The following is a 25272-nucleotide window of genomic DNA, read 5'->3' as shown; positions in this document are numbered from 1 at the left end:
CGAACGCAGTGCACTGCTATGCAACTCCCTCGCGAGAAACTACTTTCATCCTTTTGCCAAACGGCGAGCAGTTGAATAATAGACGACACTGATGACAGCGATGACAATCAGGTAGAAAATGTAGTAAAAACTTCTTTTCCTGACATGGGAACGCTTCCACCACTAGTCCTAGTCCTGTAGTGGCATGATGTCGGTGATGTGCAACCATGAGAATGTGGCTGAGTTAGATTGCGCTTGGGGCTTAGCAAAAACGTGTGGTCCGGATTAAAAAGTTTGCATGAACCTGCAACAGTAGCGTGCTTGCTGTTTGAAATTTGAGCTGGCGAGAAGTACGCCGGATGGCTGGCTGGCTGGGGAGGGCACCTGACTGAATAATAAAAAGCGAGCAAAAAACTTGATACCGAGAAGCGGACAAACACGGAACAGAAATGCGACGAAGACCGAGCTGAAAGCGGAAGATGTCATGACGTGCATTCCCAGATCGGGTTTCTGTCAGCTCGGATTGTGCTATATTGGATACATTGCAGCTTGTGGGTGAGTGGGGTCCACTTTACTGGGTAATTTAATTGGGAACAAACAAATGTTTTTAATTGAACAAAACCTCTAATAGCACAGAGCAGCCATTCTCAATTTGTGTATACGGGCGGATGTGTATCTTTTTAAGAGCCAGGCAGGTTGACTCTAGTAAAAATAAAATGGACACAAATAATGTTATTTTTAAGAAAAGTAAATTAATCAGTCTAGCATACAAAAAAATGTGGCTGTTTGATTTTCAGAACTGGTTGTTTGATTTTCATATGAAAAATGCGAACACCGTTGAAACTGCCAGGAAAATAATTCTTCTAGCGTTCACGTATCACTGACATAGCTTCTCAGTAACTTCCAAGAAATCAATTACTGTGATGTGCTACATAGTCAAAGCTCTCTCCGGGATTGTTTTTGAAGCCTTTGTCTTCGTAAAACACCATGTGCCTGTTATTGTGAAGACCCAGCTGTAGTTGGATATTCTATTCGAGGAACTGTTGCCTTTATCCTGTGTCAAAGCGATCACCGAGAATGCCGAAATCAATCACTATAGTGTTCTTTTGATTACACCCGATTATTTTTTTACACGGTTGGGGATTAGTCGAATATGACCTTTAGCGTCAATGAAACTATGAGTTCACCCACGAAAAAAATCACAAAATATCAAAGAAAATTTAGGTGGTATTTCAAAAGCTATAAAAGTTTAGGTTACCCGAGAAATTAAGAAATACCAAACGTGTACAAAAATAGTGGGTGTAACACTCATTTCAAAACAAGTGAGAAATATGTCCGTAGATGATATGTCTCAGGTCCGAAAGTTAGCGACAGGTCGTGTCAATCGTATTCGAAGTAATGGAGAACATTATCTCAATTAGTGCTGATTCAGCACAGAACTACGAAGAGTCACATGGATCAACGTTCAATAATCGTTTTAAGCCTTCCAATCGTTAGCATAAAAGAAATGTTATGCTTTAGTTCGTTCATTTTCATTTATTAAGTCCACATCTAAATAGATAACACGGAATCAACAATTTGACGGCACAATACACGATTCGAGCCGCATCTCTCCATCCTCGAATAAGCCCCACGCTCGCCAAGTCGTTTTGCACCTGGTCTGCCCATCTTCCTCGCTACGCTCCACGCCGTCTCGTACCTGCCGGATCGGAAGCGAACACCATCTTTGCAAGGTTGCTGTCCGGCATTCTTGCAACATGTCCTGCCCATCGTACCCTTCCGGCTTTAGCTACCTTCTGGATACTGGGTTCGCCGTAGAGTTGGGCGAGCTCATGGTTCATTCTTCGCCGCCACACACCGTCTTCTTGCACACCGCCAAAGATGGTCCTAAGCACCCGTCTCTCGAATACTCCGAGTGCTTGCAAGTCCTCCTCGAGCATTGTCCATGTTTCATGTCCGTAGAGGACTACCGGTCTTATTAGTGTCTTGTACATGACACATTTGGTACGGTGCGGTGGTGAATCTTTTTTGATCGCAGTTTCTTCTGGAGCCCGTATCCGAGGTAGAGGTATTCCTCGACCACCTCGAAGGCATCCCCGTCTATCGTAACACTGCTTCCCTGGTGGGCCCTGTCGCGCTCGGTTCCGCCCATAAGCATGTACTTTGTCTTTGATGCATTCACCACCAGTCCAACTTTTGTTGCTTCACGTTTTAAGCGGGTGTACAATTCTGCCACCTTTGCAAATGTTCGGCCGACAATGTTCATATCATCCGCGAAACAAATAAATTGACTGGATCTGTTGAAAATCGTACCCCGGCTCTCCGCATGACACCTTCTAGCGCAATGTTGAACAACAGGCACGAGAGTCCATCACCTTGTCTTAGTCCCCGACGCGATTGGAACAAACTGGAGTATTCGCCCGAAATCCTCACACAGTTTTGCACACCATCCACCGTTGCTTTGATCAGTCTGGTAAGCTTCCCAGGGAAGCTGTTCTCGTCCACAATTTTCCATAGCTCTACGCGGTCTATACCGTCGTATGCCGCCTTGAAATCAACGAACAGATGGTGCGTTGGGACCTGGTATTCACGGCAGTTTTGAAGGATTTGCCGTACAGTGAAGATCTGGTCCGTTGTCGTGCGGCCGTCAACGAGGCCGGCTCGATAACTTCCAACGATCTCATTCACTACTGGTGACAGACGACGAAAGATGATCTGGGATATCACTTTTTTGACGGCTTTAAGGATGGTGATCGCTCGAAAGTTCTCACACTCCAGCGTGTTGCCTTTCTTGTAGATGAGGCGTATAACCCCTTTCTTCCACTCCTCCGGTAGCTGTTCAGTTTCCCAGATTCTGACTATCAATTTGTGCAGGCAAGTGGCTAGCTTTTCCGGACCCATCTTGATAAGCTCCGCTCCAATACCATCCTTACCAGCTGCTTTATTGGTCTTTAGCTGTTGGATGGCATCCTTAACTTCCCTAAAAGTGGGGGCTGGTTGGCTTCCATCGTCCGCTGCACTAACGTAGTCATCTCCTTCGCTGCATTGACTTTCACTGCCTGTACTCTCAGCACCATTCAAATGTTCCTCGTAGTGCTGCTTCCACCTTTCCATCACCACACGTTCGTCCATCAAGATCCTCCCATCCTTTTCCCGGCACACTTCGGCTCGCGGCTCGAAGCCTTTGCGGGATGCGTTGAGCTTCTGATAGAACTTGCGTGTTTCTTGAGAACGGCACAGCTGTTCCATCTCCTCGCACTCCGCATCTTCCAGGAGGCGTTTCTTCTCCTGAAAAGGCGGGTCTTCTGTCTCCGCTTCCGTCTATAACGTTCCACGTTCTGCCGGGTAATTTGCTGCAGCGCGACCGCCCGCGCTGCGTCCGATGAAGAGAGCAGACAGATTCCTCCAGAATCTGTCTGCTCTCTTCATCGAACCAAACGTTCCGTCGACTACGTCCCATATACCATGCTATGACTGTATTCCTGCAGTCCTCAAGAGGGGCCCATCAAGCTCACCCTCTTCCGGCAACGCTGCCTCGAGATACGGCGCGTATGCAGTGGCGACATCAGGTTGCTTCAGTCAGTCTTCAGATAGTGGTCAGAGTCGATGTTAGCGCCACTATATGTCCTGACGTCGATAATGTCGGAGAAGTGCCGTCCATCAATCAGAACGTGGTCTATTTGTGATTCTGTCTGCAGTGGTGGTGTCTCCAGGTGTACCAATACGGGAGGCTGTGGTGGAAGTAGGTGCTGCGAATAGTCATATTCTCGGAGGCGGCGAAATCAATTAATCGTAGGTCGTTTTCTGTCGCTGTCGCTTTCTGTCGTTTCTGTCGCTGAACTTCCCAATAGTCGGTAATAGTTTGTAATTTGAGTGAGCGCGCGCAGTGATTTTTGTGGAAAACCATTCCTAAACGCTTCTCATTAAGCTCTAATAATATATGAGTTCATTGGCAACATAAGAATAACATCAATATCAATAATTACCCTTTTAGTTTACTTCACAACTTTGCTTCCAAATGACAAATCCCTGCACAACAATTGGCTTTCAGCATACGAAATATTCTATGCAGTCAACTATGCAATCAACTATGTTGATTATATTAAAATACTTCATGGGCCACCTCAAGAAACGATTTCTCTCATAAGGGTCGATTTTCAGAGCAATGTCCATACAAACTTTAAACTGCGCGTGCTCTCTCAAATTGCATCCAAATTAGCTAAAAATTTAGGCAAATGCAATCGTTTAAGCATCGGGGAGCAAAAAAGTCACAATTTGAATCACTCTAACTCACTCATGCAGAATATCTCATATAAATCGTTTCGCGAAAAAAGGGCTGTTGAGTGATTATCCTTTTTCACACTTTTCCAATGCCATGAGAAGTACCCAGTTTGGCTCGTTTCTCACAAATTTCTAGATCAAAAAAAAAATTAGATTTATTAAAATTTTAAATTTTTTAACTTTTTAAATTTATAGATTTTTAGATTTGAAGATTTTAAGATTTCTAGATCATTAGATTTTGAGATTTTTAGATTGTTGAATTTTGAGACTTTAAGATTTTTAGATTTTTAGAGTTTTAGATTTTTAGATGTTTAGATTTTTAGATTTTTAGATTTTTAGATTTTTAGATTTTTAGATTTTTAGATTTTTAGATTTTTAGATTTTTAGATTTTTAGATTTTTAGATTTTTAGATTTTTAGATTTTTAGATTTCTAGATTTTTAGATTTTTAAATTTTTAGATTTTTAGATTTTTAGATTTTTAGATTTTTAGATTTTTAGATTTTTAGATTTTTAGATTTTTAGATTTTTAGACCTTTAGATTTTTAGATTTTAGGTTTCTAAATTTTTAGATTTTTAGATTTTTAGATTTTGTATTTTTAAATCTTTAGATTTATAGATTTTAGATTTCTAAATTTTTAAATTTTTAGATTTTTAAATTTTTAGATTTTTAGATTTTTAGATTTTTAGATTTTTAGATTTTTAGATTTTTAGATTTTTAGATTTTTAGATTTTTAGATTTTTAGATTTTTAGATTTTTAGATTTTTAGATTTTTAGATTTTTAGATTTTTAGATTTTTAGATTTCAAGATTTTTGGATTTTTAGATTTTTAGACTCTAAGATTTTTAGATTTTTAGATTTTTAGATTTTTAGATTTTTAGATTTTTAGATTTTTAGATTTTTAGATTTTTAGATTTTTAGATTTTTAGATTTTTAGATTTTTAGATTTTTAGATTTTTAGATTTTTAGATTTTTAGATTTTTAGATTTTTAGATTTTTAGATTTTTAGATTTATAGATTGTTAGGTTTTTAGATTTTTAGATTTTTAGATTTTTAAATTTTTAGATTTTTAGTTTTTTAGATTTTTAGATTTTTAGATTTTTAGATTTTTAGATTTTTAGATTTTTAGATTTTTAGATTTTTAGATTTTTAGATTTTTAGATTTTTAGATTTTTAGATTTTTAGATTTTTAGATTTTTAGATTTTAGATTTTTAGATTTTAGATTTTTAGATTTTTAGATTTTTAGATTTTTAGATTTTTAGATTTTTAGATTTTTAGATTTTTAGATTTTTAGATTTTTAGATTTTTAGATTTTTAGATTTTTAGATTTTTAGATTTTAAGATTTTCAGATTTTTAGATTTTTAGATTTTTAGATTTTTAGATTTTTAAATTTTTAGATTTTTAGATTTTTAGATTTTTAGATTTTTAGATTTTTAGATTTTTAGATTTTTAGATTTTAGATTTTTAAATTTTTAGATTTTTAGATTTTTAGATTTTTAGGTTTTTAGATTTTTAGGTTTTTAGATTTTTAGATTTTTAGATTTTTAGATTTTTAGATTTTTAGATCTTTAGATTTTTAGATTTTTAGATTTTTAGATTTTTAGATTTTTAGATTTTTAGCTTTTTAGATTTTTTAATTTTTAGATTTTTAGATTTTACAGTTACCGCTCAACTTCTGAGACGAGCAGACGTGTTTTCGATTGCGCTCTCCGAAAGTCAAGCGATTTAAATCCGGTGGTTTATTTTTCATTCGTCCGTGCCGCGTCGCGCGCTTCTAGTGATTCGCGATGAGGCGAGAAAACACTTTCCGAATCGATTACTCGCGCTTCCCAGTGAAGCCATCATTCGAGAAGGTGCATGGCTTTTGCCGCACAGTGCTTGGACTGAAGAAAGAAGACGTGGAGAGACTCCAGTGCCATCGCGGTGAACAATGTGCGTTCGTCAAGGTCAAGGACCTGACGCTCGCACAAAAAATCGTGGATGATCACGATGAAAAACACGAAGTGGACATTGCGGGAAGAAGCACAAGCTTCGAATAACCATAGAAGATGGAAGTGTAGAAGTCAAAGTGCATGATTTGCCGGAAAACGTTTCCGAAGAGAAGATAGTTGAGTTCCTCAGTGCGTTCGGAGAAGTGATCTCGCTGCGGGAATTAACGTGGGGTGATGGTTTCGAGTTCGGTGGAATTCCGCTCGGCATATGGTCGGCTCGTATGCTCATAAAACGCAACATCGATTCGTGGGTCACGATCGATGGCCAGCAGGCGTATATCGTCTTCGAGCGGCAGATTCCCTCTTGCAAACACTGCAAAGAGCAGGCCCACACTGGCATGTCTTGTGTGAAAAACAAGAAACTACTGGTCCAAAAGAGCTACGCCAACGTGACGAAGCAGGCTGGACCACGACAACCACCGCAGAAGGCAAACGGCGCCAACCCCCGATCGTTAAACCGGTCGGCCAGCGCTCTGTCGCTCCTCGACCAGCATCGCTGGAAGCCTTTCCCGAGCTACCGAAGCCAACGAGTGAGACCGAACCGTCTAGCTCAAACAATCACTCAACAAGTCAGCCAGCTGCAAGCACCGCACGAACGGTGTCCCCCAGCCCACTGTTGCAAATACAGCAGGCACGCAGCTCTTCATCGTCGTCGTTGCGAACAACCACACAACCACAATGCGCCGAAGTGGTATTAGTGGATATATTCAGAAAGCCTGTAAGCGCGATTCGGTCGCAAAGCCGAACTGCCGGCAACGAAACAGATGATTCTTCGTCATCGACAAGAAGTAGCCGAAGCCGAGGGCGTCCTCCCGGCAAGAAACAACGGTGCGACGACGGAGACGACGAGCGGGACGAGAACTACAAACCATAAATGGCTCTCGCGTCCTACAATCTCGCGTCGATAAATATCGGAACCATCACGAACCAAACAAAACTGAACGCACTCCGAACCTTCATCAGCAGCCAAAGTCTCGATATCGTGTGTCTGCAGGAAGTCGAGAACGAACACTTGCCTGGCTTTATCGTTTTCGCGAACGTGGACCACACGAGGAGAGGCACAGCTGTTGCAGTGAAGGATCACATCCACGTCTCTCACGTCGAGAAAAGTTTGGACAGCCGGTTGATCGCGCTGAGACTGCACGACACGACCATCTGTAATGTTTACGCTCCCTCCGGCACTGCGCAGCGAGCGGCCAGAGAAGATTTCTTCAATGGCACGCTGGCCTACTACCTCCGTCACCGCACCGCAAACGTCATCATCGCTGGCGATTTCAATTGCGTACTGCGCGCATGCGATTCGTCCAGCCCGAACACAAGCCCGTCCTCAAAACAGCCGTCCAACAATTGCAGATGCATGACGTGTGGAAAAGTTGTGCCCGCGAGATCCCGGGTTCACGTACATCAACCGGAACGCACAATCCTGATTAGATCGCATGTACGTAAGCGCTGGTCTGCGGAATAATCTGCAGTCCGCCTACACGCACGTCTGCTGCTTCACAGACCATAAAGCGCTGACGGTAAGATTATGTCTCCCCCCACTGGGACATGAGCCCGGGCGCGGATTTTGGGCCCTGCGGCCGCATCTTCTGACGGAAGAAAACGTTGCCGAGTTCCATTATAAGTGGCAATATTGGACTCGGCAGCGCAGAAACTACGGGTCGTGGATGGAATGGTGGCTGTCGTACGCTAAGCCCAAAATCAAAACGTTCTTTAAGTGGAAATCTCGTTCCATTTTCGAGGATTTCCACGATGCGCACCAGCGTCTCTATGCGCAACTAAGGCTAGCTTACGATGGGTACTATCAACATCCCGAAATGTTGACCACCATAAACCGTTTGAAAGGTGAAATGCTGTCACTGCAACGGAATTTTTCCCACACGTTTATGCGTATAAACGAAACCCACCTGGCGGGAGAGCCCATGTCGATCTTCCAGCTGGGGGAAAGACGACGGAAAAAAACAACCATTACGCAGCTGCAAACGGCTGACAACGAGGTAGCTGATGAGCCCCATGAAATCGAAGCAAATCTGTTCGCCTTTTTCTCGAGCCTCTACACGGAAGAAGCGGCAGACAACAACGAGGATGGGTTTGTTTGTGAGCGAATAATACCACCAGACGATCCACTGAATGAAGCATGTACGGAAGAGATCACAACAGCGGAAATTTTGTCTGCTATTAGAGCGAGCGCACCGAAACGATCTCCCGGAGCTGACGGTATCCCACGAGAGTTCTACCTTCGTTACACGCTTAAAATCAATAACACAGAGATGTGTTTGCATCACACAAAACGGACCTAATGCGGAACATCCCCTAGATGAGCGATAGTTACACAGCCACAAAAATAGCTCGTGTGGTTTTATTGAAGCTTGGATTTCAATATTTTCAACAGTATTTGGTTCCTCATGAAACAAGGAATCTGTACAAACGTTAACATGTTGAAAAGAACCGTTATCACGACCGTACGAGGCATTTTTGTGCCTGTGTAACTGTCGCTCATCTAGGGGATGTTCCGCATTAGGTCCGTTTTGTGTGATGCAAACACATCTCTGTGTTATTGATTTTAAGCGTGTATGTTCAATGTCATCCATCGTGAACTGAACCTGCTTCTTAATGAAGCACTCACCGGCAATCTCCCGCATGCCTTTGTGGAGGGTATCATTGTGCTGGTAAAAAAGAAGGGTGGAGAAAATACGGCCCGAGCGTACCGGCCGATATCGCTGCTAAACAGTGATTACAAACTTCTCTCTCGCATTATCAAAACCCGGCTAGAACGCGTCATGCAAGCTCACCGTATTTTGAGCGCCGGACAGAAATGTTCAAACGCAGAGCGCAACATCTTCCAGGCCACTCTTGCTCTGAAAGATCGGATAGCTAGCCTCCGTCACCACCGTCGCCCCGGTAAGCTCATCATCAGTTTTGATCTCGAGAACGCCTTCGATCGGGTTCGGCATTCGTTTCTCTTCGACACCATGCGGTCGCTCGGATTCAATGAGGAACTCATTGCTCTTCTCGCACGGATTGCCAGCCGGTCCACTTCCCGGCTACTTGTGAATGGGCACCTCTCTCGTTCGTTCGATATTTCTCGTTCGGTGCGGCAAGGCGACCCTTTGTCCATGCACCTCTTCGTCCTTTACCTTCATCCACTGGTGTGCCGGCTCGAACAAGTGTGTGGGGAAGATTTGCTTGTTGCGTACGCCGACGACATCAGCGTGATCGTAACGTCACCGTGGCAGATCGAGGCGATGAGGGAAGTTTTTCGTCGTTTTGGTCTTGCCGCCGGAGCGCAACTGAATTTGCGCAAAACTGTTGCGGTGAATGTGGGGGTTTGCGAAGGGAATATGTTTGAAACCCAGTGGCTACAGACTACTCATGTAGTCAAAATTTTGGGTATTTCCTTCGCAAACTCAATTCGATTGATGACAACAATTAATTGGAACGCAATGGTGGGCAAGTTTGCGCAGCAAATGTGGCTGCAATCGTTAAGGAAACTCACATTGCACCAGAAGGTGCTCATGCTGAACACGTTTGGCACGGCGAAATTGTGGTACCTGTCTTCGGTGCTACCACCGTTCGCCATTCATACGGCCAAAATCACGTCGTCGATGGGAACATTCCTATGGAGAGGAATAGTCGCCCGCGTTCCCATAATGCAACTTGTTCGGAAGAAGGAGCACGGTGGCTTAGGCCTGGCAGTTCCGGCGCTGAAAGCGAAGAGTCTAGCAATAAATAGACATATTAAAGAGATCGATTCCATTCCTCACTACAAATCCCTTATTTTCCACGCAACTCCTCGCCCAGTAACTCCAATGGACAATCCCGACATCAAACAAATCCTTTCAAATTTATCCCACATTCCCCGCCAAATCCTACAAAACCCCTCCGCCGATCAAATCCACCAGCACCTAGTACTGCAAACTGAGCTGCCAAAGGTGGAACGCAACAGTCCGGCAGTTGACTGGCCACGCGCGTGGCGCAACATATGCATGAAAGAGCTCTCATCAGCACAACGAACACAACTCTACCTTTTCGTGAACGGAAAAACTGAGCACCGCAAACTGCTGTATGTGATGCAACTAGCAGCCGACGAAAACTGCCAACACTGTGGCAATCTTGAAACGCTTCAGCATAAATTCTCTTCCTGCGCTCGTGTCGGCCCGGCATGGACGGTCCTGCAGCAGAAGCTGGCGGAAGTAATGGGTGGATGGAGACGACTATCATTCGATGACCTCGCGAGGCCTGCTCTGCCAGGTATTCGGAAGACAACTCGAGTAAAAATTCTGAAAATGCTTCATAATTACATCTGCTTCATTATAAAATGTAATGGTATAATTGATGTTAACGTTTTGGAGTTTGAATTAACATTAGATTTTTGAAATTGCAACAACATTATAAATACTAACACTGTTTGACAAAATAAACTGAATTTTAAACCACAAAAAAAAAAAAAAAAAAAATTTTTAGATTTTTAGATTTTTAGATTTTTAGATTTTTAGATTTCTAGATTTTTAGATTTTTAAATTTTTAGTTTTTTAGATTTTTAGATTTTTAGATTTTTAGATTTTAGATTTTTAAATTTTTAGATTTTTAGATTTTTAGGTTTTTAGATTTTTAGATTTTTAAATTTTTAGATTTTTAGATTTTTAGATTTTTAGATTTTTAGATTTTTAGATTTTTAGATTTTTAGATTTTTAGATTTTTAGATTTTTAGATTTTTAGATTTTTAGATTTTTTGATTTTTTGATTTTTAGATTTTTAGATTTTTAGATTTTTAGATTTTTAGATTTTTAGATTTTTAGATTTTTAGATTTTTAGATTTTTAGATTTTTAGATTTTTAGATTTTTAGATTTTTAGATTTTTAGATTTTTATATTTTTAGATTTTTAAATTTTTAGATTTTTAGATTTTTAGATTTTTAGATTTTTAGATTTTTAGATTTTTAGATCTTTAGATATTTAGATTTTTAGATTTTTAGATTTTTAGATTTTTAGATTTTTAGATTTTTAGATTTTTAGATTTTTAGATTTTTAGATTTTTAGATTTTTAGATTTTTAGATTTTTAGATTTTTAGGTTTTTAGATTTTTAGATTTTTAAATTTTTAGATTTTTATATTTTTAAATTTTTAGATTTTAAGATTTTTAGATTTTTAGATTTTTAGATTTTTAGATGTTTAGATTTTTAGATTTTTAGATTTTTAGATTTTTAGATTTTTAGATTTTTAGATTTTTAGATTTTTAGATTTTTAGATTTTTAGATTTTTAGATTTTTAGATTTTAAGATTTTTAGATTTTTAGATTATTAGATTTTTAGATTTTTAGATTTTTAGATTTTTAGATTTTTAGATTTTTAGATTTTTAGATTTTTAGATTTTTAGATTTTTAGATTTTTAGATTTTTAGATTTTTAGATTTTTAGATTTTTAGATTCTTAGATTTTTACATTTTTTAGCTTTTGGGATTCTGTGTTATGGCCAAAATACATTTATTTACAAGAAAAATTCTAACTCATTTTTAGGAACTTCTCCTATAGGTAATTATTCGTTTTCTTAGTGAGCATGTTAAATTCTCGCTACACCTTGGCATCATTTACGCATAGATGGATTGCTTTAACTTTTAATATTTCTGCACGAATCTTTCACAAATCTTAGATGAATTCATCATTACAAAAAATAAGGAAATTATCTTGGATATCAATGACCTTATTCGCTAAAGCGCGGAAAATGATAAGCCGCATTTTCATATGATAGATATTTAAATGGTTTTGATCACCCAAACCACATCGAAACGTAAATAGTTCAATCATTCAGAGATCCTTAAAACCATATGGAACTTGTAACTGAACTCGTCGTCGACGTTCCATCGCTATCAGACGGTGAAAATGCATCTATGATATACAATACAATTTAATTCAATAGGAACTCTATAATCCAATAACCCGTTTTTGAATATTGTAAACGGTATTGTATCAGTATTCAAAGCCAAATTTTGCATTATAGATTAACCAATCTAAATGGCGTTCGGTTTACGATAATTTTCCAGCATATTGGAGAGGAGACCGAACCGAATATCATAAAATAAGCCTAATTAGTGCTAATGATCGATTCCCCTCCGATAATTCATTCCAGATACATTAATCCGGGACCCATCACAAAATCCATTCTGCAACAGTACGACGATGAGCTGGATAATCCGTACTTCCGTCGAAAACCGACATCGTTTCTGGCGGGAAGTGCCGGAGGAGCGGGCACGGGAACCGGAGGTGCGATGGTCACTGGCAGCAGTGCCACCCTGCCAGCGGGAGATGTCAGGCGCTGCACCTGGATGCCAATGGACGACGAAGCCGTACGGATAGAGGGACCAAGGTAGGTGGATATCAATTCTCTTTGGATGTGAGTGAACGATGTAGAATCCCTTCAAGTGGATGTATTTTTAATGGCCCAAGATAAACAGAGCTCATTGTTGTTGGTTCTTCTCTACTTTTACGACTCTGTTATTCTTGTAGCGTTTCAATTTCAAGTGGCTTCACATTCATTACTGTAGTAAGGAGTGCATAGGTTTTTATTCTCTCATTTATGGCTGTAATTAAACAAGTAGTAACTACAGTACTTATTTCTCTCTTTCTCTCACTCTCTATTGTTCCATAACAACTAAAGTTTATTCAATTTGTTTCTTAGACATTTCATATAAAAACAGGTTTAGTGGGTCGTAGAAAACTATGCTTTAAATTCTTTTTACTTTTATATTTAACGACACATAGTTGCAATAATTATTAATTTATCCATTGTAGCCATTTGTTTTCAGGATGATGTTAGTTGTACAAGATATCATTGTATTCTCTTACGTTTATTCAAAATTAACCAGTAAGAAATTACAATTACAATGAACACTTATCGATTTATTATTGAAGACACTGCTCAGTAAAAAAAATCTACGATCCATTATTTCATTCATTTCATCTTAGAGAAATATGCGTCACAACAAATAATAAGCTGACAAAATAATAGCTTTCCATTTTGTTTACTTCTCTCCAATTACGTATCGATCTTCCATCATCTGACCACAACACCCAAAAAATTCTTAATCGAATTTCCATTTCCGGAAAAAAAAATCCTTCTCTCTTATTTCTTCGCAATCGAAGCCTCTCGCTTGCTATTCCCACTGTGTCCGTTCTACCGTTTCTCTCTCCACAACCTGCACCCCCGCCGTCTAGCTTTCAACAACAACCCCACCATCATCAACGGTTGCACTGCTCTGCATCGGCCATTGATTTGGATCGTCCGAGTCCGACCGCTGCTGCTGCTGCTATGCCCAGTTCGCTGTTTGTCCTGGATGTGCCTGCGACGCAGCCACCGTCGAGTCCATTGGCGTTTCCTTCCGCAAAGGCTGCTGCCTATTCGAGCCACAGCACCGACCATTTAGCAGGGTAATGATGCTTGAAAATAGTCATCATCCTATTTCCACGCCACCCACATGTCCCACGCCCTCCGTGTTTAGGTTGGAGGGTAAAATGACGTTTAGTGTGTATTCCTGTTGCTCTCACTGTGTGTTCCTCCTGCGAGTTGTGTATACTGCGGCACCGGTGTTTCAGCATTTGGTTGAGGCATCAAAACGGAAATCGTCTCTGACTTCTGACTATTGGCCAGCCATTCTTGATATGTGTGTGTGTGTTCTGTTCTGTGTGGCTTTCGGTGTTTCCAATCGGTATCATTTTTCAAACCATTTATCGATTACTCTCCAAGAGGAGGCGTTTCGTCGTTTCGGTCGGTTGGGGGTTGCACTCGTAGGCTCAAAGCTTTCAATCAATTTCAAAGAGTAAACACAGCGGAAGAAAGCACAAAAAACGATAGGAAGATAGTCAAAAAAAGATTTTTTAACATTGAGAGTGAAACCTTTCATGCAATCACTCCATAAGTGGATTGTTTCAATTTTAAAATAAATAAATTGCAAGTAATGAAATTTTTATTGCATTGAAAGGGATTGTCTTTCAATGCAATAAAAACATTCCAGAAGCATACTAAATAAACCAAGATTTTCAAGGGAATAATATTTCAATTGGAGACTGTACTGTTGGACTTTACCGTCCAATAGACGTACAAGCTGCCCACAGACGCTCCGATTTTACTTCGACCGAACCAATTCCAAAACCCTTACTTACGTCATCAAAAGTAAATACTAGTGACATAAAAATATAATTTTCCTTTTGTAATATATCAGAGAAACTAACTCGTTTTTATTCTTTTAAAAAAATAACATTCGTCACAAAATTACCAATTTAAACTTCAGACTCAAATACCTTTCATCCGCAGGTCAGATCAGTGAATGTTTCTCCCAATTAAAAATCTTAACCAAACTTCGTCGCAAGTCGTCTAACTTCGTTAAACACCATAAAGCTCTATAATCGTAGTGGCATCATGACTTGGCTTTACAGCTCAACGTAATTTGTTCCCTTTGCCTTTAAAACCATATGGGAATTTCTACCAAACGTAATTATTGTGCATTCGATACCAACACTTGCCTATATTATTTGCATTGACTATCTCTATTCTCCACTCTTTGAACACCATGTACACCAGTTCAAAAGTGCATTGCTCAACATGTTCCATTTCCATTTAGTCGTTTCCTGGATGTACTTGTGTTAAAATCTTTACTTTTAAAAACTGCAATTTCATTAATGTGATTCTCTCTGCATTTTAGAAAAGATGCTGTGCTTTTTATCTCACGAAGATGTTTCGGCATCAGTCTTGTTGCAACAGTAGATTTTTCTAAGTAAAACTATCGGTCAATTGCTGTATTTGCTCAATTTTTATCTGTGTATGAGTTGGAGAAGGGTCGGAAGCCACTTGGCCGAATAAAACGTTAGACCAAAAGTCATCTATTTACAAATTATTATTAGGTCGTAAACTAGTTGGCCGAAGAAGCTATTTTGCTGATCAAGTACTAAATATGACCGAATAAGTCATATGGCCGACAATTTTGTCGTCATATGTCATTTGACCGAAATGTAATTTTGTCGAAAGGGTAAAACGGCTGTGCATGTCGTTTGGCCGACCGGGCCATGAAAAATTGTGTTCTCTTCGAATACCAACTTCATATCGTCTCTATATCCTAGCTCTAGCTTTTTGTCTTGCTATCCAACAATATTTCTGTACTCACTGTTTTTCTTCTAATTTTCTTCATCGGGGCGTCCTCCAGTTCTATTACCATCTGCACGGAGGAATGCTTTGCTGCTGTCCAACGTGCATATTTGGGCCACGCCGCAGCTGGAGACATCTTTGACCACTCAGTGTGACCGAGAAACCGGATGGGGTCTCTCCTAAGTACTTATGTCACCCACCGGCAGCTCTCCCGCTAGCGACTACATGCTGTGTACGTAAACACAGCGACGAACGAGGAAAGACACAACAATGCGCGAGCAAAAAGCACATCAGTACGCGCTGTTGTCATAAACTGGAATGACTCGCACACGGCAGGCAAAAAAATCTTGCGGTGGACCGTGACTTACATCATTCTGATGTCCGTGTTAGGGATATACGGGATTGGTCATATATCAAATTTGTATTGGCTTTGAAAAGAATTGAAATTTTCAATAGTTTATCGTTAATAATCAAATTGAAAATTGCTGGAGAGTGTCTGAACCCATTGATATGTAAATCATCAAAATCCATCGAAAGATAAAGGCGCTAGTAAAGTTCGAAATCTTTTCTTCCAGCGTAACGTTCTCGATTTCCAAAAATTCAAATGACTCCCAGTATAGTAAAGAAAGACGTAAGTCCTACGTCAAAAATTCCGCTAATAATCTCAAAGGATATTCGATTGACAAACGATATTCCATCTGAAATTTCGGAAAAAATGCGTAGAGAACCCATGACAATTCCATCAGAAATCAGGGATTTTTTTCTGGATTGCCAATTCAAAAAAATATTTACCTAAAATACTATCCTGAAGAATCCTACTCAGTCATCACAAAATCGCATATGATGCAACATAAGATGCTAAAACAGTACACATGTACTATGAGGAACATGTTGTATGAGGAAGTTCCTATATCGCCTCCACTTTAGCATCTCATACCGCATCATATACGATCTTGTGTTGATTAAGTATAGGGTGTTCCAGAAAGTATAAGCACGATTTTGATGCGCTCCTATTGTTTTCAGATGAAGTTTAAACAACAGGCAGTCTCTCACTTATCATCTCTGTATACATATACATCACTAGCTTTGATGATGATTTTCAACTTGTTCTACACAGCTGTGCAGTAACCAACACAAAATGAGCGAAAACAAAGCCAAAACACCTTTTTTCTGTTGGGGCTTCTCATCCGATTATGTTTTCTTGCACTTGTATACAAGTTTGATAAATTTGTTACCATGGCTTGTTATGATTCGGAACAGTTTTTGCCTCTCTTTTTCGTTGTTTATTATCTATTGAGAGCGATTTCTGCAAACCCGAACATCAGGGAATTATTGAGCCTTAATGTTTACATTTCAATCTATTGTCTATCAAAAAAGACAGGAACACCGTCTTCGACCAAAGGTCGTACAGACTGAACACTTAACACCTAGCATGATACAACGACAGGACATACAACACCCAGTGGACCAGTGGAGATTTTTTCGATCACGAAATCTTTCCTCCTTACCGGGGCGGGAATCGAACCCATACTCCATAGCACATGTGTCTAGTCGATTGACGTCGCTAACCGCACGGTCATGAAGCCCACAAGCTATCGTGTTTGTTACTGGTGAGTGCGTGTACCACGATTTAGCGATTTTACGAAATATACGAGACGATACGCATCGGACCTTGCAAATAATATCTGTTCTGGCTACGGACGGTGCATATGAGTTAGAGCAGCGAGCCATCACTGGTGGAGCAATACGAGCCATGGACCTTTGGCAGAATCTCCGTCCACTGTTAGTTGGAGTGTCGAGGCCAAGATTTTTTTATGTACAGGTTATATGACTTTGTCAGTAGATGGGAATAACCAGCGCGCGGGGGGGGGGGACATACATTTTCAGTGCAAAACGTATACAAACGAGCATAAATTCCATACAAAAATCCAAGATGGCTGAGTAGGGGATATTGACAAGTCAGAACACCCCCCAATAAATGCATCCTGGTCGAGGCATTCATTGCTGGCGGAGAAGGGATAGTCGTGTTGTCGAGTCCGACAAAAAAGCGCGAGTCGATAAAACCCTATTGCGACAACTAGAAATCAACAAATGCTACACGTAAAAAAATTTAATGTTGTTTATTATTAATATTTCTAATACTTTTTTGCCAAAGCAGGCGCTTAATGACATGTATAAGAAAAAACTTATACATCGCATTAGTCACATACATTCGGAAGCTTATACTTTTCATTAACATATGAAGCCATGTACCGTTTTGACTCAAATACCGAACATGACTCAAATTTCGAACACCAGCTTTTAAATGCCCATTTTGACTTTATTCGTGCAATTTTCTCCACAGGAGCTTGAATTCGTTTGTTATATTGATCCTCAGTGCGAAACTAGTGCTAGTGTTCAGAATATGAGTCATGTCCGGGATTTGAGTCAGAATGGTACCTAAAACCAAGTCATTCGGTTGAGATGGAAACCAGATTTTTTAATTAAAAAAACTTAAAGTGAACGGCCCTAAAACCGAGCAGAACACTGCAACTGGTAGTTAAGGGCGCTGGACTTGAAAGCCACTTTGGTGCAAACGGTTCATGAGACGAATCTGTGTCAAAAGGTCGAAGATCAAAAGGTTGAAGGACAAAAGGTCGAAAGGACAAAAGGTCGAAGGGTCAAAAGGTCGAAAGAACAAAAGGTCGAAAGGACAAAAGGTCGAATATGTGTCATAACGTCGAAGGTCAAAAGGTCGAAAGAACAAAAAGACAAGAAATGAGATGGGAGCTGTGACTAGTAACAAGTGAGATGCCAGATGGAAGTAGTGAGCATAGATAAATGAGAAGTGCGAAGTGAGAAGTGTAAAGGAAGAAATAAGAAGTAAAAAGTGAAAAGTGAGAAACGTGATGTGAGAACTGAGGACCGGAGAAATAAGAAGTGAGATTTAAATAAGAAGTGAAAAGAAAGAAAAAAGAAAGGAGGAAATATATATCCAGCTTTTTATTGTAGCTATGGATGAACTGTGGTAAACATTTTGACGTTTGCCATGTACAGTTTTTATGGCGTGATCCTAGTTGCCTATGGGTTACTTAGGGAATATGCGAAACAGTTTGCTTGTCGAAAGATTTCTCTTGAATTGTTTATATTGAGATTTCGAATTGTAACATTTGATTTCCAAATTTGGATAAGTTGTGTTTATTAATTTCTTTATTTTAGATGAACCTATTTGAAGTTCTCACGAACTAATCATAGACGGATATCGCCACCTTTGAACATATTCATGGCATTGGTATGGTATTGATTAGACCTTGATCTACGGGAATACGGGAATGTTTCAAGCCTTCTCTTGTGCTATGTTTTTGACGCGTTGATGACTGATCTGATCCGTCTTCTACCTTCTCATAATTGTGTGCAGTTGGATCGATATCTTTGGAGTGGCAGAGTGGACCTCATGAGAATCGTGTCAAACGCTGCTTATCGTGTTACTCCCTCTAATGCAATGGACAGGAGATTTAGCTATCTCTAGTGCTTAACCCAAACAGTCAAAATCATCAAGTGAATTTAATGCAATGCCACGAAGTCCATCGTCTTTCCATGACTCTCGCACATAACGGCCCATCGATGCCTTCACTCGTGTTGGTTTGTGAAAGGTTTGGAAATTAGTACATACTTGAGCCGAGGGTTTGAGATCGATGGATAGATGATGTTTAGGTTCATTGTATCTGCGAGAATTCTGCAGAATCCTGGTGTTTTTGTCTTCGCGGCTCTGGTCGGATTCAAAGAAGTTTGTTCTAAAACTAAAAGACTAGCTAATCGGGTAGTACATTAATTATCAACATAGAAAGCACAAAGATGTTTCGGTCTTTATTTATTATCTGCAACATAAGAAGTATTCACCAACAAATGCAAGTGGACAGTTTGACCTTTTTTTACCTGAATAAACAAATTAGTAAAAAACGTATCGTAGTATTAAACCTTATTTAAATTTTTTCTCAATTCCTATATTGAAAGAGCTCCGCGGCCATGGATCTATGATTGACGAAATTATAAAAATACGTTACAATACGGATATTGAATCGTATAATCCTTGGCTGTGCTCTTAGAGGCATGAAAACATTTTTCTCCCGTCCAGAAATCACTTTAGCTGGAGTAGAATAGGATAATTAAATGAGATATGACAACATGTGAAAAGGAAAACTTTTGACATTTTTTATGTTTGTGTACGGATTTCAAGGCTACTTGGACACTACTATAAAATTTGTACACAGCAGACGTCAAAAATTTATAATCACAGTTTATTTATGGCTAGCGTAAAAAGCTGGATAGTAAGAAAGAAAAAGAACAGATGAGGCATCAAGAACAAAGAAAGAAAGAAGAAGGAAAAAAGAAGGAAGAAGGAAGAAAGAAGAAAAAAAAAGGAAAATAGAAGAAGGAAGAAAGAAAGAAAGAAGAAGAAAGAGAGAAGACACAATGAAGCAAAGCAAGAGAAAGAAGGAGGAATCAGATAATAGGAAAAGAGAAGAAAGATGGAAGAAATAAGGAACAAAGAAGAAGAAATAAGGAAGAAAGAAGGAAGAAAGAAGGAAGAATGAAAGAAGAAACAGGGAAGAAAGAAGAAATAAAGAAGAAAGATGGAAGAAATAGGGAACAAAGAAGAGAGAAATAAGAGAGAATGAAGGAAGAAAGAAGGATGAAAGAAGGAAAAAAGGAAAAAGGAAGAAAGAAGGAAGAGAGAAGAATGAAAGAAGGATGAAAGAAGGAAAAAAAGAAGAAAAGAAAGAAGAAAAAAACGAAAGTATGAAGTAGAACAGGAAACAAGAAGAAAGAAGAAATAAAGAAGAGATAATGAAGGAAGAAAGGAGAAAAAAAGAAGAAAGAAAGTAGGAAGAAAAAAGGAAAAAAGAAGGAAAAGGGAGGAAGAAAGAAGGTGGAGAGAAGGAATAAAGACGGAAGAAAGAAAGGAGAAAAAAGAAAGGAGAAAAACGGAAGAAAGGCAGAAAGAAAAACAAAGAAAGAAATAAGGAAGGAAGGAAGAAAAAAGAAAGAAGGAAAAAATAAATTAGGTAAAAAGAAAAAAGGATAAAAGAAAAAAAAAGAAAGAAGGACAAAAAGTAGAAAAAAATAAAGAAGAAAAACGGAAGGAAGAGAGAAGAAAGAAAGAAAGAAGTATGAAAGAAGGAATAAAAATGGAAGAGAAGCAAAAAAGAAAGAGTAAAGAAAGAAAAAAAGGAAGAAAGTAAAAAGAAAGAAGGAAGAAAAACAGGAAACAAAGGAAGAAAGAAGAAAGAAAGAGAAAAAAAAGAAAAAAAAAAGAAGTAAAAAAGAGGTTAGCAAGTAGGTTAGCAAAGAAGGAAGTAAAAGGAAAAAAGAAAGAAGTTAGAAATAAATAAGATGAAGTTTGGCAGGAAGAAGGAAGAAAGAAGAAAAGAGGAAAAAGAATTAAAGGAAGGAAATATATTAAGTGAGAAGGAAAAAGGAGAAGAATACAAAGAAAAAGGAAGAAGAAATAAAAAGGAAGAAAAAAGAAAGACCTTTCATCCTTCGACCTTTTGACGCAGTTTTTTGTTAAGAAAATTATTTTGAACTTTTACGTATATTACGTAATACGGTTTAACGTAATACGTATCTGTCAAGATTCAATTAAGGGGTCATCCACAAATTATGTAAGGGAATAGGGGGGGAGGGGGGTTTACAAGTTTTCTTACATTTGCTTACGATGGAGCGAGGGGGGATTTGTTAAAATCTTACGTAAGATAAGAATATATATAAAAATTTAAATTAGGGGAACAGACGGCTTTGGCAGGTTTTGCTCTATTATTGGCAGGAGTTTTTTCGTCGAACGAAATTTATCCCCAAATTCTGGATGTTTTCCGAAAACCAAAACCTTGAAAAAAACCACGTGGTCATAGGGGGGGAGTGGGGTCTGCCAAATGACCACGATAAACCACATGGGGGGAGGGGGGGTTGAAAATCTTCAAAAATATTACCACGTGGTTTCTGGATGGCCCCTAGTACGTTCTGCGTCTCAACAATTCGAAATATTGAATCCATTGCCTCACTGCTGGGTGGCGATCAGGTTATCTTTATCAGTCAGGACGACAAAGCTAAAGTCCCGATTGGACTCACAGCGGCACACAAACAGTCACCTCTACTTATGCACCTTGAGTACCATGACCATGACTGGGTAGTAGCCCCAAAACACAAACTTACACCTTCCGTCTACAGTGCGATTGTAATTAAACCACATGGACAAGGCTATCCAGAAGGACTCTACGACACTACCCATAATTCCATTACCCATAATTCCATTACCCCGAAGGCCACTACCCCGAACGCCACAACCCCGAATGAGTCACTACCCCGAATGCCGTTACCCCTAATGGGACACTACCCCGAATGAGCCAGTACCCCGAATTAATTATTATTTCAAGTTTATACTTCATTTCAATGAAAAAAATGTTACTCAATAAAAGTTTATTCATAATTCCGAGCATATATGACTATATGAGCAATGAGCAATAATTGAAACTGAAACTGTTTCAATGCAGTACAAAACTAAGTATTCTCACTCTGTAATATCCCGTTCCACTTCGTATGGCACCCTTCAAGAGTCCTGAAAGGTAGGGGAAGATTATGCAGCACGTTCTCATGCACAATGCAGAGAGTTGGAGGCAATGGATCAATCAAGGTAACTCATTTTGCACTCACCGCATCAAAACAACGGCGGCACTGTATACACATATTTCTATTCGTGTTGTTTGGACAGAACATGTCTACGGTGGCTCGATCTGTTCGTTTCATAACGGCAGATTTTGCTTTTTGATTTATCCATTGCGATCCACGTCAGCATGACTACAAGGGCAACAAGGTTGAAGTTGTTCCTTGGTCGCTGTTGTAAAGCAAAGGGATTCTGGATGAAGCGTGGTCTAAATCTCAGAATCGACGAGTGGGTGAATGAGTGAGTAAGAGTGAGCGAGTAAGAGTGAGTGAGTAAAATTTAATGAGTGAGTAAGAGTAAGTGAATGAGTAATAGAGAATGTATGAGTGAGTAAAAGTGAGTGAGTGAGAGTGTGTAAGTGAATAAAAGTGAGTGAGTGAGTAAGAGTGAGTGAGTGAGTAAGATAGAGCGAGTGAGTCAGTGAGTAAAAGTGAGTGCATGAGTAAAATTGAGTGGAGTGGTATGAATGAGCGTAAGAGTAAGCCAGCGAGCAAGAGTGAGTGAGTGAGTAAGAGTGAGTGGATAAGTAAGAATGAGTGAGTGAGTTAAAGAGAGAGAAAAGAAGAGAAGTAAAAGAAGAGTGAGAGAGGGGGGGAGTTTTTGTTTGTCTTCGGTAAGTTGTGTTGACTTTAACAAGGCGTCATCTCTGTTCGGTATCTAACGGGCAGGCGCGTTACTTTTAAAAAGGCATTATTTCCTCTGTGTCCCTTATCTCGGTATAACCACGTTCATAAAGAAGGTATATTCTCATCTGTCTGCCTCATATCGGGCAAACGCGTTCATTTTAAGAATGAATTATTTCCTCTATGTGCATTATACCGAGCAAACGCGTCCATTTAAAAAAGGCATAATCTCCGCTGACTGCCTTATACCGGGCAAACCCGTTTGTTTAAAGAATGTATTATTTCATCTATGTGCCTCATTTAAAGAAGGCATCATCTCCTCTGTTCGCCTTATACCGGAAAAACGCATTCTATGGAAAGGCTCTTTTACTCCTCATCTCATTTCGTAGAATTAGTACTTTTCAAGATCATAATGACAGAAATTACAGTTAAAACTAATTAGAAAAAAAAATCAAAACTGTTGGTTAAACAGAATATGTAATGCATTTATCTAAGTATCTATATTTTTTTTTAAAGATTGTCATTTTGCGATTCATTGATATCTGTTGGTGTTAAACATAATAATAGAATACTACATATTCGAAACGTTTTCGGGGTAATTGTCTTTCGGGGTAGTAGATTTCGGGGTAGTATCCCATTCGGGGTGATGGTTTTCGGAGTACTGTCCCATTCGGGGTAGTGGCCCTTGGGGTAATGGCGTTCGGGGTACTGTCATTCGGGGTAGTGGGGTGGAGCCATCCAGAAGCCATGACTTATTCAGGGCCAACGTATATTGCTATTAGAAGCCTCAAGCATGCTGCTTCCAATGCCGCAACGCATTCGGATGATTTAGATACTTTGATGGATGTTGAAGCTTTTCAAAGTTTCATGAAAATTGAAGATGGATTTGTAAGACCAGTCATGTTATCTCTGCAACACTTTCTTCGGTATGACCTTGATGCATTGCTTGTGATGACCAATACGCCTGGAAGAAGCGCGTTCAATCGCGTAGAGCGGAAAATGGCGCCCCTCAGCTCCCAACTAGCTGGAGTGATCCTGCCTGCAGATTCATATGGAACCCATCTTGATGAAAGAGGTAAAACCATAGATGGAGAACTCGAAAAGAAAAACTTCACAGCAGCGGGTGAACCATTGGGTCAACTATGGAGTGCATTGGTCATTGATGGATTCCCAGTTGTAGCCGAATATAAAGAACCAAGGAAAGCATGTGATCCTCCTAGCTTGCCAGATCATGAGTGGACCATGTACGCGAATCTCAATATGCCTTGCAAATCGTTAAATGTGAAAATACGGGATGCTGCAAGCCATTCCGAAGTAGCTATCTCCATGTTTTACCGAACAGGTTCCTTCCACCACCTTGCCCATTGAGACAATCTAGTGTGGGTATCATGGTACCAAGACCAGGTGATGTAAAACAGACAGATCGGTTTTTGCCTCTGTTCCAGCGTCTTGCATTGGGTGTACCTATACCTGTTGATTCTGACATGGTTAATGTACCATACGACATGTACTGCCCTTCGCTTCGTAATGAAATCAAGCAAAGAACCTGTAAGACTTGTGGTTTGTATTTGGCATCGATGAAAGCTGCTGGTATACACAATACACACTAAATCGGTTCATGGATCTTCGTGCAACAAACAATCTGGTAAAGTTCGTCCCGTGCGAGTAGCAGCTCGCCGATGTAAAGAATTGCTGTGTGTGATCCGTGACGATTACACAGGAGCTGAAGATGTTGACTGGATGGATGAAGAGGATGTTGATACCGACAACGCAACTCAACGCAACAATCAATGGACGATTATTTTGCTGAGGTTCAAGCCGTCGAAGCCTGGGTAACAAATGAGTTCACAGCAGCTGATAATCATTTATGTTTGCTGAATCGTAAGAGCACATAAATTGATGGTTCTGCTGATTCGTTTGCGCCAAAATTGATTTATTATTTTCTATTCAACTTTCTTTTGTATTCAAAGTTTCAATAAAAACATAAACTGCTTTAAGAACATTTCACAAGCAACTTTGAATAATTTTAATGAAAAAAAAAATGAAATCTTACTAAGATGTTAGGGAGGGGAGGGGGGTCTTTGAAAATCTTATGATGCCTTACAAGGGAGGGAGGGGGGTACAAAAAATGGCAAATAAACCCTTACGTAATTTGTGGATGACCCCTAAGTGGTGGAATTCAATGGGATTGTACAAACTCGTCTTATGACAACTGCAGTTTTTTTGTTTCGACCCTTTGTCCCTTCGACCTTTTTACCATTCGACCTTTTGTCCTTTCGACCTTTTGACCTTCGACCTTATATCCTTCGACCTACAGCCCATGAGACGTTCACTCAAAATAGCAATACATGTGTTTTTCAAGAAATATCAAGAACGGAGTGGTGCATGAAGAATCATTTACGATGGTATCGTGTATGCTAGAAAATAAAAAATCTCCGTTTTGGTGTATAAGCCGTAATCATATGTTATGTATCCTGTTTTACATTTCAAGCGATTTTCGCTCAAACTCCCCAAGAAGAAATTGGTTCGAATACCGTAGCAATTCCTTTTGAAATGCTATTTGA

General features: G+C 39.5%; 1 protein-coding gene across 4 annotated transcripts in view; it reads left to right on the top strand.

Annotated features, from left to right (window-relative positions):
- Positions 1 to 25272, top strand: part of LOC134213383 (uncharacterized) — a 558528-nt gene that overhangs the window by 420637 nt on the left and 112619 nt on the right. For 3 of the 4 annotated variants that reach the window (XM_062692395.1, XM_062692396.1, XM_062692397.1), the window contains one exon: positions 12377 to 12613. In XM_062692395.1, coding sequence (XP_062548379.1) covers positions 12377 to 12613 — 237 coding nt within the window. Of the gene's footprint in view, positions 1 to 12376; positions 12614 to 13534; positions 13675 to 25272 lie in introns of those variants that run through there. The other variant, XM_062692398.1, reaches the window with a different exon arrangement.

Source organism: Armigeres subalbatus, chromosome 2, assembly GCF_024139115.2.
Source record: "Armigeres subalbatus isolate Guangzhou_Male chromosome 2, GZ_Asu_2, whole genome shotgun sequence".
NCBI classification, from domain to species: domain Eukaryota; kingdom Metazoa; phylum Arthropoda; class Insecta; order Diptera; family Culicidae; genus Armigeres; species Armigeres subalbatus.
This window is presented reverse-complemented; position numbering and strand designations above follow the sequence as displayed.